Below are 14,154 nucleotides of genomic sequence, written 5' to 3'. Positions count from 1 at the left end.
ACTGATGAGATTAAGAAATATGTGGGGATTCAGTGGATGCAGCTGGCAAAACACAGGGTTAATTGCAGAGACAGCGGCGAGGTGTTCGCCCTTTAATGGGCGTAGTCAAGCTGATGATGATGATTATGGTTAAATGCCAGAGGCCCGTACAGTGCGAGATATCAGCGGATGTTAAAGAACACCATGTGGTTAAAATTATTCGCAGCCCTTTAATACAGCGTTCCTCATAAGCTGGGTCGTTTTGGGACGTAAAGCACATGCCCCAAGCTATCTTCATAATATACACCCTTCTTCAGTAACTCCGCAATGAAAGTAGAATTGAATCTCGATAATGAGAATTATCATAGAGTGTTAGCCTTCTAGCCTGCGCGGTGGCACAGCAGTTACGATACTTGACCATTAACCGGAAAGATGTGGGTTCAATCCCGACGGCGGGGGTCAAATTTCGATGGAGGCGACATGCTAGAGCCCCGTATAATACGCGATATCAGTGCACTTTCAAAAAAACGCAGTTAGTCAAAATTAGCCGCAGCCTTCAACTGCAGCGTTCGTCATAACTTGAGTCACTTTGGGATGTTATATCTCATAGACCATAAACTGAAGTATAAGTTTTTCTAGCTCATCCCTTCGGTCCTCTCCGAATAGCGTGTGTTTCAATGTACGAAAACCTTTGCATTTCGATTCCATGAGCATGTGCGACTCTTAATTTAAACTAGTCACTCACCAGGGGTCCGTATCCATTAGCTGTTCATTTCAAACTGCCCATTTCGCGTCCGTCTGATCCTCTGTCATTGATCAATTGCATATGTGCGCGGTTTTAAAGCGCCTGGGGAAAGCGATTGGGCCATTCGGTAGAAGGCGATCGGCACTCACCGTTGGCTGCATATCGCAGCGAATAGCGACGAGTGGAGAGGCTGCTGACTGCTGCTGACCGAGTACAGCGATACGCCTCACCAGTGGCTACATATGGCAGTCAACGCCAGCCAGCGGTAAGGTCGGTCGCCAATCAGGAAATGGCCGGGTGGCTGTCCACAGACGTTTGAAAGATGCAGATATACCTGAGCGACCAGACAGCCGCTAAATGGCCCTTCTAAAATGGAAAGCTTATACAACCCGGTCCCACAATTACCCGGGCCAGCGAAACACTATGGCACACCAGCTTGCCCTCCAGCCCAGATAACCGCGGGAAGCGATCACGTGATCAGGTCGAACATGCCATTATCAGATACTTGGTTCACTTGTGGCTTGTCATTACTGGCACCACATTCGCCAGCTGGCGCCTCTTATCACCGGCTGGTTGTTATTTCAAAGCACGCCTGAGGCAACTTCTGCGCGCTCACCACCACAGTAAGTGATGGCGTACTTCGTGGCCATCTCTACGCCCTGATGCCATATTTTTTTCTCTCAAACCAGTTCACATGGGAGACCGCTTTTTTTTTACAGATTTGAATAGCATTTTTCGTTACAACCTGCTAAATCCAGCAACTTTCTGCCATAATAGGTGGGGAATGAATAAGTTACTATTGTGCTCATTGAATAGGAAAAGAAACTACACGGATTGGTTTTGCGTAGAAGACGACGGTGAGCAGGCAGCACCGCGGGACGGAGCAGATGGAAGTAGTTTATGACGACGCTCTCCAATGCATAGCGCGAGAGTAGAGTGCAGTTTAATACGAGGCGTGTTGGCTGCGGCAATAGCCTTGTGTTTATTTTACATGGCTATGTACAGGAAGGATATATTTATTTATTTATTTATTCAATAAACCCCTAAAGGCCCTCAATCGAGGGTATTACATAGGGGGCAGCATTGACACACAAAAACGCAAAACAAGAATGAGCAAGCGCCAAGGTCCAATACATAAATACAGAAAGCACAAGTAGAAAACAAAACAAGAAACAAATAAAAACCTGTAGTATACATTGTAAATTACACGAAAAAATAACACAGTGTTTTAGGGGTATAACAACCGCAGGAACAAAACAATATAACAACACAGCTTAATGCAGCATGTGGTACAAACAATTAGTAAAGCTAAACAGACATTTGAGTTAGAAGGTCCTGAAACTTGTTAAGATTCCTTTCAGAAGCGATGTGTGATGGTAGATTATTCCAGTCGACTATAGTACGTGGTATGAAAGAGGTCGCAAAAGAAGTGTGGCATGATATGCGTTTAACTTTCAGCGGGTGGTCGCGACGTGGAAACAAGATTCAGGTGATTGAAAAAAATCGTCATGGAGCAGAACATGATGGTAGAGTTTATGGAAAAGGGTCAAGCGTGATAGTTTGCGACGATGTGATAACTTATGTATTAAGTTCGGCGCGAGCCTTTTGTGCGGTGACGCTAGTATAAGGAGAATAATCCAAAAAGATGAATCTAACGGCAAGGTACGCTTGATCCGTGTCCCAGATGGCTGACGCATATTCGATTTTAGGCCGTATTAAGGTAACATATGCTAGTTTTTTTAGGTGAAAAAGCGGTTGTTTAATGTTACGTTTTAGAAGACCAAGAGAGCTGTTAGCAGCTGCAAGAGTTTGGCTAAGATGGTAATTCTGTTAAATTAGACTGAAGGTGTAGTCCCAAATACTTGTAGGAAGTAGAAAGTTGAACCGGGTTAATAAGGAGAGTGTAAGATGTCGGGATGCGGCAAGACTTCCGAGTGAAAGAGACAAGTTTAGTTTTAGAGGAATTAAGGGCCATTATCCAAGAAGAACACCAGTTACTAATTGAATCTAAATCAGTTTGGAAAGATTGGTGGTCAGAGTCGTTAGAAATGTTACGGTATATAACACAATCTTCAGCGAATAATCTCATTTTAGATGATACGCAGGCGGGTAAGTCATTTATGAAGATTAGAAAAAGTATATATATATATATATATATATATATATATATATATATATATATATATATATATATATATATATATATATATATATATATATCTGGGTGTGTGTGTGTGTGTCACACACACACACACACCAAGGGCCTCGGTTCTCGCAGCCTTGATGCCATAGGAAGCATAAGAGGGTTCTCACACAGCTTCCGTTCGATGACGTTCCACGTCACACCAGCGGCGGTAACCCAGGACGTACTACCTACGCCGCTTACGAACGTGGGTGGCGCTGATGAACACTCTCAAGTTAGGTCCCTTGTAAACATAAATTCCCCTGAAAGCAGAAGATCTCACAGCCGTCGCCGTTGCTCAGAGGTAGAGCACCCGGCGCGTAATTCGGAGGTCGTGGGTTCGGTGCCCACCGGCGGCATGTACGTGGTTGGTTTTCTTCTGCTTTTCTTATCAAAGTATCTTTAAGCGATAACATATTTAGTGATATTTTTCATTGATTAACAGCACAAAATAAATAAATATAAAATAAAAATCCCCTGTGTTCTTTGGTTTCTGTGGCTGTTGGCTTCTCTCATGTATACGAGGCCTGTTAGAAAAGTATCCGACTTTATTTTTTTTTTTGCGAACACCTGACGGATATGAAACAAGCGCGCTTACAGCAGCCGACCTTGAACCCTCTTGAGCATGCACGAATTTTTTCCCGCCTGCCGATACTGTCAGTCGCTGGGAAGCAGCGTTTGAGTGAGGGAGTGCGCAGTGCTCTCGTCGGTTTTTTGTTGCAAGGAAAATGGCGGAGCGAGAGGAGCAGCGCTACTACCTCAAATTTTCCCAGAAACTTGGCGAGAGCCAAGTGGAAATTATTCGAAATGTTCAGACGGCTTTCGGTAATGATGCTATGAGCAGCACACAGATTAAGCAGTGGTGCAACTGGTTTAAAGACGGCCGCACATCCGTGGAGAGAGAGCCACGCTCCGGTCGGCCATCAACATGCCGAAATGACCAGGTAATTGCCGAAGTGAACGCTGTGGTTATGCGGGACTGTTGTGTGACTATCCGAGAAATTGCGGAAGAGGTGGACATCAGCAATTTTTCTGCACATTCCATTATCACCGAAGATTTGGCCATGGAGAGAGTTGCGGCGAAATTCGTGCCGAAGCTGCTGACGGTGGAGAAAAAGCAGCTTCGTGTTGAAGTCTCACAGGAGATGCTGGATTCCGCAAACAGTTACCCTGACTTCACCGACGCCGTAATCACTAGTGACGAGTCTTAGGTGTACGGGTACGACCCGGAAACCAAATCCCAGTCGTCACAGAGGACGCATTCCACGTCAACAAGACCAAAGAAGGCCCGACAAGTGCGCAGCAATGTCAAAGTGATGTTGACTGCTTTTTTGACTCCCTCTGTGTGGCACACCACAAGTACGCACCCCACAGGGTCAAAGAATGACTAAACAGTACTACAGGGATGTCCTCCATCGCCTACGTGGTGCTGTGCGGCGCAAGAGACCGGAATTGAGGTCAACAAGAAATTGGCGCATCCCTCGCGGCATTGCTCCTGCACATTCCTCGCATTTGATTCAGACTCTTCTGGCGAAAAACCAGACTCCTGTAGTTCAACAGGCTCCTTACTCTCCTGATATGTCCCCCTACGACTTCTGGCTGTTTCCTAAAATCAAGAGGTCATTGAAAGGAGCGCGATTTCAGAAAAGAAAGGACATTATGGCTGCAACGACAGCAGAACTAAATTCCATTCCGAAAAGGGTCTTTTCGGAATACTTCCCACAATGGCAGCACCGCTGGGAGATGCATATAGAGCCCCAAGGAGACTACTTTGAAGGTTATTAGGTTTCTAACGCTCCAGTTATGCCAGTTTTTTTTCTTCGGCCAAAGGTCGGATACTTTTCTAACAGACCTCATATCTGTTGCAAACACTATTTACAGAGCACCTAGGTAGGTGCTATGTTGCACAAACTTGATAGAAACATAACAGAACTAAAAGGCCGGCAAGGATATACAGCGCATCAGGAGAAGAAACCAATCCGGTAGAAAGTCAAATTCTTTGTAAATCTCTGTTACCTGCAGCAACATTCGGCTAAAATGAATTCTGGGCGAAACATTAGGTTCAGCGTTGCGGTCTCGCATGCGCGTTTTCCAAAGGCTACGAAGTCCAGTCAAAAGAATCATATCCTAGGGTTTCGAGTCAGGTTGGGAAACAACAAGGTAGCGCACATTTTAGGAATTTGGGAGAAAATCTTTCTGTAGCGTCCTCTGCAGAACATCGAAAAAAAAAAAACTCGTCTTTGCAGTCTATACAACAATGTTCGATTGTTTCAGGCACATTGCACAAGCGGCAGCTTACGGAAGACACAAAAATGTTTTTCCTATCGAGCCACGTGTTGATAGGTAGAGTTTCGGTGTGCAGTCTCGATGAGCAACCCTTAAAGGAGATCTCTTCGTGCAACGGCGGGTTCGACTCCCAGTCATGGACATTGAGTCAAGTTCTTTTTCTCTTTTTCATTGTTTAACCTCTAACCCAACTGAAGGTCAAATTCACACGGTTCGCGACTGAAGCCCGAGGACTGTAATGAAGCTTTCTCTTTAAAAAAAATTCCAGAACACAGCAGGGGTGCAAAGGACGAAAAACAGTACCTCTACGAAATGATGCATCTGCTCAAAAAGCCTGCACTTTAGCGCTTCCCTGTAATTATCTGTCACTCACTCGTGACGCACAGCAGCAATGAGAGGCTGAAGAAAATTTCTTTCGGGACCACAAAAACGTGCTTGTAACTGGTTGCTTGTAACTGGTGCTTGTAATTGGCAGTAAGAAAGCAAAATATTCTGACGTATCGCCATAGCTCTTGTAAGGCTCAGTACATACACGTGCGAAGGACATTCTAAGTCAAAAACACATCACTCAAGTTGAGCGACAGGTTATTCAGCTGCTACATGAAGCAATTCCACTGCTAATTCATTCATGAGCTTAATGCCTCGTGCCCTTGAAATCAGTCTCCCGTTCGAGTGTATAAAAATGCGTGGACTCATGCGAGTCTACTGAAACAGCCTACAACATGCAGACTTTCTCAGCTCTCGTTTTTGCCTTCCTGGCTACCTTCCTGCTAGCAGCTGCCACCGAAGGAGCTCGAGGACCAAACGTACTCCAGCGCGATGTTCCAGATGCCTTTCAAGTAAGTCAGGAAAAATGGCGAAAAACCGCCTTAGCCATTCGCATTGAACTTTTGCGAATATTCCTGGTTCACGTCTGCAGAAACTGAGAGAAAAAAACTATGTAACGAATACCCTTTTCGTAAATCAGTTATATGTCTGAAGACAAGGAGTTATATTGTACTGAAACCCGGAAACCAAGATTTGTCCAGTATACTTGATGACGAAATCGCAGGCGCGGTATCCACGGAAGAAGGTTTTGCGCTGTAAAAAGCATTTCTCCCCTATGTATATAACCACTTCTTTCTAGTGAGCGTGGTCCACGCAGTATTCCTTCTCTCCTCAGCAGGAGGTTTATAAAAATGGGGAGTTAGCGCGAGGACGTTATACGATAACAGCCCAAAAAGCTAGCGTATTCAAGAGCAAATAAGCTGTAGCCAAGGCTTGCTCACTCAAGCCTTGCTCACGCAGTTAATATTCCTGTGAATTGTAGGCTGTCATTTTTCTCGACGCCGTAGAAACTCTGAATTTCTATGACCTCGACATTACCAATCACGTTTAATTGCGTTCTACATGGAGAGAAGCATATTTCAGTCGGTTTTCGGACACCAAATTATGATGTCCTAAGCGTTTCAAAAAGATCGGGTACACAACAGGCACTCCGTGTCCCTGGTGGACATAAAACTGCCATAGTATAGTTCAAGTGAAAGGCAGTTATCGTGTTTCTAGTGTACTGACTTACCCAACGAGAGCTGTATAATCGTTCGGATCGCTTGATAAGTACCTATCGATCACAGCTGAATAATTATTAGAATAAGGAAGGTTTAGTGATTTTCCGTGCTAGCACCGCCACAATATAACATATTGATTTCGGCTCTTATTTTGATTACTCCCTTTTACAGATATTCGCGAACTTTCCCTATGGTGTCGCCATCACGGACATAGACAACGACAACATCCTGGACTGCCTGACCGCTAAACGCAAAGATTTTGATCCTGAAGCGAAGACAGTAACCTACATATGGTCATTGAACGGCGGAGAAGGAAATAACAGGTATCTGATGCTAACGTGCTAAACGATGCGTTAAACGGGAAAGAAATGGTTGGGAACTATAGCGCACAACTTCTGTGTCCTATGTTTTGCACAGATCCCTGATACAAAACTTAATCAGCAAATGATTTTTCAGGAACAGAAGTATATACACGCAAAGCGCAATTAACAAGGTAAAAAAAATTGAAGCACTAATGGTCAGTCGCAAATTGTGCCCCATTGTTTATATTTGCAACAAAATAGGATAATAATGCACGCTAAATGTGATGACCGACTTTCTCGGTCGCCATTTTATACGTGTGAGATCGATTCACCCCAGCAGCTACTAATAAGACAATCACTTGACTACTGTCAAGCGGCTTGTTTAGCTCTCAGTATGCGGTACGTCATATACAATGTGGTATTAATCAGACTTCTGTGTTGTAAAAAGATACAAGACCACGCTTTAAGCAACGGTTGCTTTCTTAGGAATTTGATATTGCAGAAAATCTTTTTTTTTTCAGATCTGCGCGATCATTCGAGCTCTAATTTTTCCGCCGTAAAAGCAAATCTGTTCGTATATGTCTGATTATTTCCAACACTCAAGTTACAGCGTCGTCTGTTCTTAAGGTGAACACGCGAGTGCGTGGCCGCGCACTTCGGAGCGCCAGTGTTTTCTACACGATCGCTCATGGAAGCAAAATGACGCAAGGTTAGAGGGATCTAGAAGTGGTGCTTCGCGTCGTCTACCTCTCATTTTGATGAACGGCTTCGACAGACGCACTGGCGCTCCGAAGAGCACGGCCCGGTTGAATGGCGGACTTTCGACAGCCCCGTCAGTTACGTGATGAATATGCTAAATCTTTTTACTATGTAAATGTGCTCTTGAGCACGAAAAGTCACCAGTCGACTCTATAAAAGGGCGGTGGAACGACAGCATGCTAATTAACGCCGAAGTGCATGAAACCTGACCAAACAACTCTAAAAAGAAAGGAAAGCAAAAGACCACCTTCCTATCTAACGCAGCAGTACCAGAACAAAGCTCCAGCACTAGCGTTTGTTTTTTGGCTATATCGTTGGCTTTTTGCGTTGAAATAAAAAAAATCCGCCAGTTGCAATCAGGTTGCCAAAGCCAATTAGAAGGTACAGTGGACGCCATACAAATTAACATGTCTCCTTTCAAATCATTGCAGATATCACGTGGCTTTCCACCATACAGCTGGTGCTACACCAGATGCCACTAACTTTACAGTGGGCAAGGGTAAGCATTTGAAATCGGTTATCATAAACTTCCCTCATGGCTGCAAAATGTGTGTTTTGGTCGCACTGCTGGCCGCGGATAACGTTTCAAGCATGCGCTTACCGTGATTGGCAACTACAGGTAGAAGCGACAGTGAAACTCGGGAAGAAGATTCGAGCTTTGGGACTCTTTCTGTGTCTGTAATTTGACCTCAGTGCTTCTTAAATAATTTGAGGATACCTTTGAAGTTCCTTCGCGTGCCAGTGAAGCTGAATAATCGCTGAGTTTGTCACATGTCAGTTTTCTCCTGGCATCTAAGCAGAGAGAAAAGCAGCTATTGGGAAAAGAAATATGACCCAAGCTTTGACGCTTCATTAGCCTTGCTAAAAAAACGCTTGTTACTTCTGCTAAGCATTCCCAGCATTATATGCTACTGCTTAGGTTAGTGCACAGTTGATGGCTCTCAGATACATGCTTAGTTATTGGAGGACTCTTTTGGAAAAAACGGAGATTACGCAATATTAATGCTGCAGCTCAAAACAGCGCAAGTAATTTCTCCTGTTGCAATCGGTTGCACTTCGATAAGCGTACTTAGCTGACGCATACTCGCTTTGAGCAGTGGCGAATAGCAGATTGGGCTTATTCAGATGTATAGTCAAAGTGCATTCTGGCTGGCTTATGAGTATGTGGTGACGGCAATTGCAGACTCCAGCAATGTAGAAGTGGCTCACTTCAGATACACCGACTACAAGGACTGCGCCATTGTCGAGGTTCCGCACTTCGGAGATGGTAAGGAGCACCTATGCCGGTCATTTAGAATAGTATTCGTTCGCTCACAGCGCATAACATTGAAATGCGCTGAACCAATCAAGGGCCGCAGTAACACTGTGTTAAGTACTAAAAGCAACACAGGTAATGAGCCCAATATTCGCAAAGATGTCAACCCTACTGGCTGGTACTGCTGAACTCGAATTTTCCTTTACTCTTCGCCAGGTTTCCCACTATATTTCTACACTAAACAATAAATAAAAACAGGCGGCGATGACGTAACATCTCGTTTAACTACCTGTTGCGTATAAAAGGAAGCAGAGTACACGGTGCTCGTCTAGGGCATATTCAACTTCAATTCGATCTATGTTGAGCGAGTGAAAAAGTCGGAGAAAATCGCATGGGAGCGTTTAAAATGAGCTCAGAGACATTAATTACACAGCAGGTGGACTGTATTCATTTCTGCAGCTGCTGCCGCAGAGTCTCACAGTGAATACTCTCACAAGCTGATCGTATATTAATTTAGGTATTAGTGTTCCTGACACTATATTAAGCTCTACTATGTCAGTTTTAACTATTATATGAGTATTTTATTACAGAGAGCTTATAATGACTGGTAATGATTTCAGTCTTACTAGCCTAATAGTTAGTGGCTCGGCTAGTGATACACCTTTCACAGGATTCACGTGGATGCCCGTGAGGAAAGCGTGTTGAGAGAGCTGTCATGGCTGCACACGCCTTCTTCACTATATCTTTTAATTATGGTTACCAGAGGCGGTAAGAATGTAACTGAGTCTTTTTAACGCAATAGTATTAAAATATTCATCAGCAAAAAAAATGTGTTGTTCATCATAAAATTCGCTGATTGGCTGGAGAGAAGTCAGGTCTCTAAACTGGACGCCACAGCACCAGGCCGGAAATATCGTCACTTCTGATAAAGGCAAAAACACCTTCCAAATCTATTGCCAATAGATATTGTAATTAATGTCCCTGCGAATATTTTTTGCGAGTATTTCTAGGGCAAGACAATGAAAGCGCTGTATATCGCACCCAATAAATCGTTAATTTTTAGGAAAATATGTGCATCGTTGATGCTGTGTGTCAAAAGTCTACACGACGCGCATTGCCAGCCTGAAATCACTTTGCATAAATTATCGAAGTAATTTTCAATGAACCTTCTCGAGATAGTGCCAACTTGCCATAATGTGGCCTTGTTCAGAATCTTGACTTAGAAAAGGCGCTTTTTTGAACGCTGTAGATGCTTAAACTGTGCCTAGAAATAAGTTATTTCTTTCATTCGACACGACCGCTGAAAGAGTACATGAAATCACGAAGAAATCATATGTATCGATTTGGCTTAATGTAAGTAAGGACGTGGATGATCGGTGTCCGTTTTTTACTTTCACAATTTGCGTGCACGCCGCGCATGATATTTTTCCTCTCAAACAGAATGTGTCCTCTACGTCTCGCAAGAGAAGGAGAATGACGTGCCCGAGGTCTGCCTCGAGCAGTTTGCCGACATCTGCGGTGAGGCGGTGGCGGTACGCGACAGACACCTCTGTGTGGACGACGACACCGATGAAGAGGACTACTAGTAGTCCAGTCTTGCATGGGCGCCTAGATGCGTAGCCATTCGGCGCATCATCGATTGTGTTTGCTAGCGAGAACCTTTCGATGACCATTGTACTTTAATATGAGAATAAAATAACGCCCGTGCCTACCACTTTTTTTTTTTATCGCGACAGTGTGCCTGCTGGCATAAAGTATTTTTTACAAATATAGATACACACTGCACTCTCGAAGAAAGTACAGTCTCGTCCGGTGATGTGGCCCAAAAATTCATTCTCCTACATCCGGTCGACAGTCTGCGTGTCTACTACTTGCAGTTGAGTCTTGTACGAGTGCCTAGAGGCGCAGTCATTTCGCACATCTGCGACTGCGTCTGCTTGCGAGAAGCTAGCGATGAAGATTGTACCCTAAAATGAGAATAAAATTTTCCCCGCGCCTACAAAGCCGGTTAAAAATAGACTTCCCCTAAACGATACTGTTTAAACCAACTGGCCTCCAAGGTTGCTCAGAACGTTTAATGTTAGTAGCCATATGACACTGTTTGTTATCTTGAATAATTCTGGACGGAAACTTCAAGAAGGCCAATGGACTGCGATCAAGTTAGGAACGCGGCAAATTAAAGCTCCCCAAACGACTGCTCGAAAGAAAATAATGCCGTTTTGAATTTCTCGCGGTAAAATCATAAATATCCATCTAGTGGGCTTTTACGAAACATAATATAGAAGCAGCCATTGTTGCGACAGCCATGACACTAAAGCCTTCATTTAAGAGCTTCAATGTGTACTACATGGAGTACACTGTTTGGCTCTGCTGGTGATGCGCGCGTGGGAAGAATATATTTCGTTTGCTCGAGCCAAACACAATAAAAAGCAGGATACTTAATTTTATTGTTTCGTGTTACGGACTTCCCTGTAGCATTCTACATTGGCACTCAGACATCGCCGTCGGGCGCCATCTTCACTTTACGACGTTGATAACGAGATAAAATTGTGTAGTGTTTGGCCGTTATCGTCCTGTCTAGCTCTCGAAATCCATTTGTTTTTGAACTTAAATTTTTTTGGGCCGGCATTTAGCGAAATCAGGCCAACCTGGTGAGCAAAGCCTAACGAATCTCAGGCCGATAATGAAGCCAAGTCTCTTAAACACACGTTCATCTTTTCTGTCCGAATTACCGCCATAGGAAAAGGACTGATGAACAAACACTTACGGGAGGTACTTCAAATAGCGGCTGCATAATAAGGTTAGGGTCGTTTTTCGGTACCTGTTGCCGCAAGGGAATCACTGTTTTCATCTTCTGTCTCTATTGTGTACGCGGCCATCATCGCGGCCTTTCGGGCTATTCATTGCAAATAGTCGCCATCCTTCTTCTGTTAGTTCGGCGAAATGCCATCGCTACCAATGTGAGAAGGCGGTCAAGGCACGCAAATGCGAAAGTACTGTTCATTAACAGCGGGCGCCTACTATGAAGTGCCCTCAGTGAAGCGCACTAGAATTCGCTGCACCACTCAGCGATCAACGTTCTGCTTACACTTAGCGCGGAGCACAAGGTGGACAGCGGTTACTGCAGGACAGCTGCAAAGCGCCCGTTCCTGGCTTCAACTGCGTTGACGTAGGCGTCTCCTCGATGAGAATGGCGGTGTAAGGATGTAAGGTGTGGATAGAGCTAAAGCGCTTCGTGCAAGATGAAGGAGATAGAAGTGAGAACTGGCGAATAGAGGTCCCCGGGGTGCAGCGGGCGTGTCCGAACGCTCTCCCCGCTCGTAGACGACGTGTCTACTCGACGCCACCGAGTGGTTGAGGAAGGTGCTCCGGCTTTGTGGAACAAAAAGTAAGAGCAACTGAAAAGAGGCTTGTAGGGTTCAACCGTAGCAAGTATGATGCAACACGTGCAAAACGTGCACTTTGCCAATCGCATTGCTGAAAAGCAGTTTCATACAGAATGTTCAGTGTTTTCTCGGTCTCCTTCGCTCCATGGGGCGGTCATCTTTCAAATCTGTTGTCCTATCGTTTTAGATGTGTTAAAGCGGTAAACATTTTCTGCCTCGGCTGTAACCTTCCTCTTTGAAGACAGAAATGAGAGATGTGACTAAAAAAAGGAAAGATTTAAATTTTGTTTTTCCCAGTTACTGGAGACATCTTGACATAGGTGAGATTTGGAGCGATCCTTTTCCATTACCGGTGCTCAAGTCTTTAAATGTCGTAGTAGAGTGCGTGAAAGAAAAAAATTATTTTCTGCACCTCAGCCCGCCAGTCTAAGAATGCTTTTATTTGTACAAGTGCCTGGCCAACGGGTCACGGATATGCAGGATTAAGAGCTGCATTGATATTTCTTGGATGTTTTAGGTAGACGAGTGATTATCTCTCACATGAACTAGGATGAAAGGTTTGAGAAAACTGCTTTATGATGTGCAGATTAGGTTACTTGATGGAGTAAAGGGTGCTATTCCGAAATTATATGTCATGCAAACAAAGCCTCAGAAAAAAGGCTTAAGAGCTGAATCGTAGTGCCAACCGGTTGCAGCTAATGCATCCGTGAACTTAGGGTCATAGTTATCACAATTTCGCTGATCCTAATGCAGAGACTTTGCTTCCCTAGTAGGTTACAACTGTGGTCGAGGGAGAGCATTATGCTTTGGAAGATCCTTTGGAATAACTGTCCTTTTTAGTATCGTCGATTGTGCAATTGAAGAGGGTACTTTAAGCTTTTTACTCCATCACTTTAAACTCTATTTCAAACTGCACGGCATGGGACGTCTTACTGTTTCGACCAATTTCAGCTCGCTTAGAGATCATGTTTTGTTGTATGGCAGCTGTGGAATTTTGTAAGATACTGTTGCGAGAATACTGATGAGAATGCTGTAATCTTTCAATTAGGGCCAAATCTCTCTTTTAATATAGGTCCTGCGCCCACGCCATAAGAATCCAGCAAGTGCGTTTTTGACAAAAATTCAGGGGGCACTTGGACTGTATAAAGTGCATGGAGGCGAAAGCGTTTTCCGCATCAATTTGAGTATGTGGCACTGGCGACGTCATAACTGGATGATGTCACACATAATTGATGACGAACTAATGACAACTAGCTAATTAATGGCTAATTAGTGATTAATGCTACTTGCATTAATGTTACTTGGAGCGTCACTACACCATCACTTTAATTGATTGCATGGTTACTAGCCAAAGTACAATTGGCCCCATTTGAAGTTCACGTACTTTGACGTCACGACCATTTCGACCAATTCAAAAGCGTGACATTTTTGTCGACAACTACTGCTTACAACGATGAGGCATTAAAGGCTTCCGCCTTAATAAATAGCATAAAACTTCCGGCGTCCCGAGGAAAGATCGGCGGCCATATTGATTGCGATGGTGAAATATTTATTTATTTATTTATTTTATTTATTTCAAGATACCCCTAAAGGCCCTCTTCCCGAGGGTATTACATAGGGGGTGGTAAAAATTACAAATTGTATACATAAAAGGAACATTTAACATGAGTAACAGGGCAAAAAAAGAAGCAAGAAAAGAACAATAACTGGTAG

The 14,154-nt window shown here is 44.0% G+C and overlaps 1 protein-coding gene across 1 annotated transcript; it reads left to right on the top strand.

Annotated features, from left to right (window-relative positions):
• Positions 1-5,903: 5,903 nt before the first annotated feature.
• On the top strand, positions 5,904-10,738 carry LOC149359287 (uncharacterized). The gene is made up of 5 exons (XM_089569008.1): positions 5,904-6,031; positions 6,911-7,062; positions 8,232-8,299; positions 8,984-9,067; positions 10,496-10,738. The coding sequence occupies exons 1-5, from the start codon at positions 5,915-5,917 to the stop codon at positions 10,639-10,641; spliced, it is 567 nt and encodes a 188-aa protein (XP_089425134.1). The 5' UTR covers positions 5,904-5,914; the 3' UTR covers positions 10,642-10,738.
• The last annotated feature ends 3,416 nt before the right edge of the window (positions 10,739-14,154 follow it).

This window comes from Amblyomma mixtum, chromosome 2, assembly GCF_055824585.1.
Source record: "Amblyomma mixtum isolate Tamu chromosome 2, ASM5582458v1, whole genome shotgun sequence".
Classification (NCBI taxonomy): domain Eukaryota; kingdom Metazoa; phylum Arthropoda; class Arachnida; order Ixodida; family Ixodidae; genus Amblyomma; species Amblyomma mixtum.
Note: the sequence above shows the minus strand (reverse complement) of the source record. Positions and strands in the feature narration are given on the sequence as shown.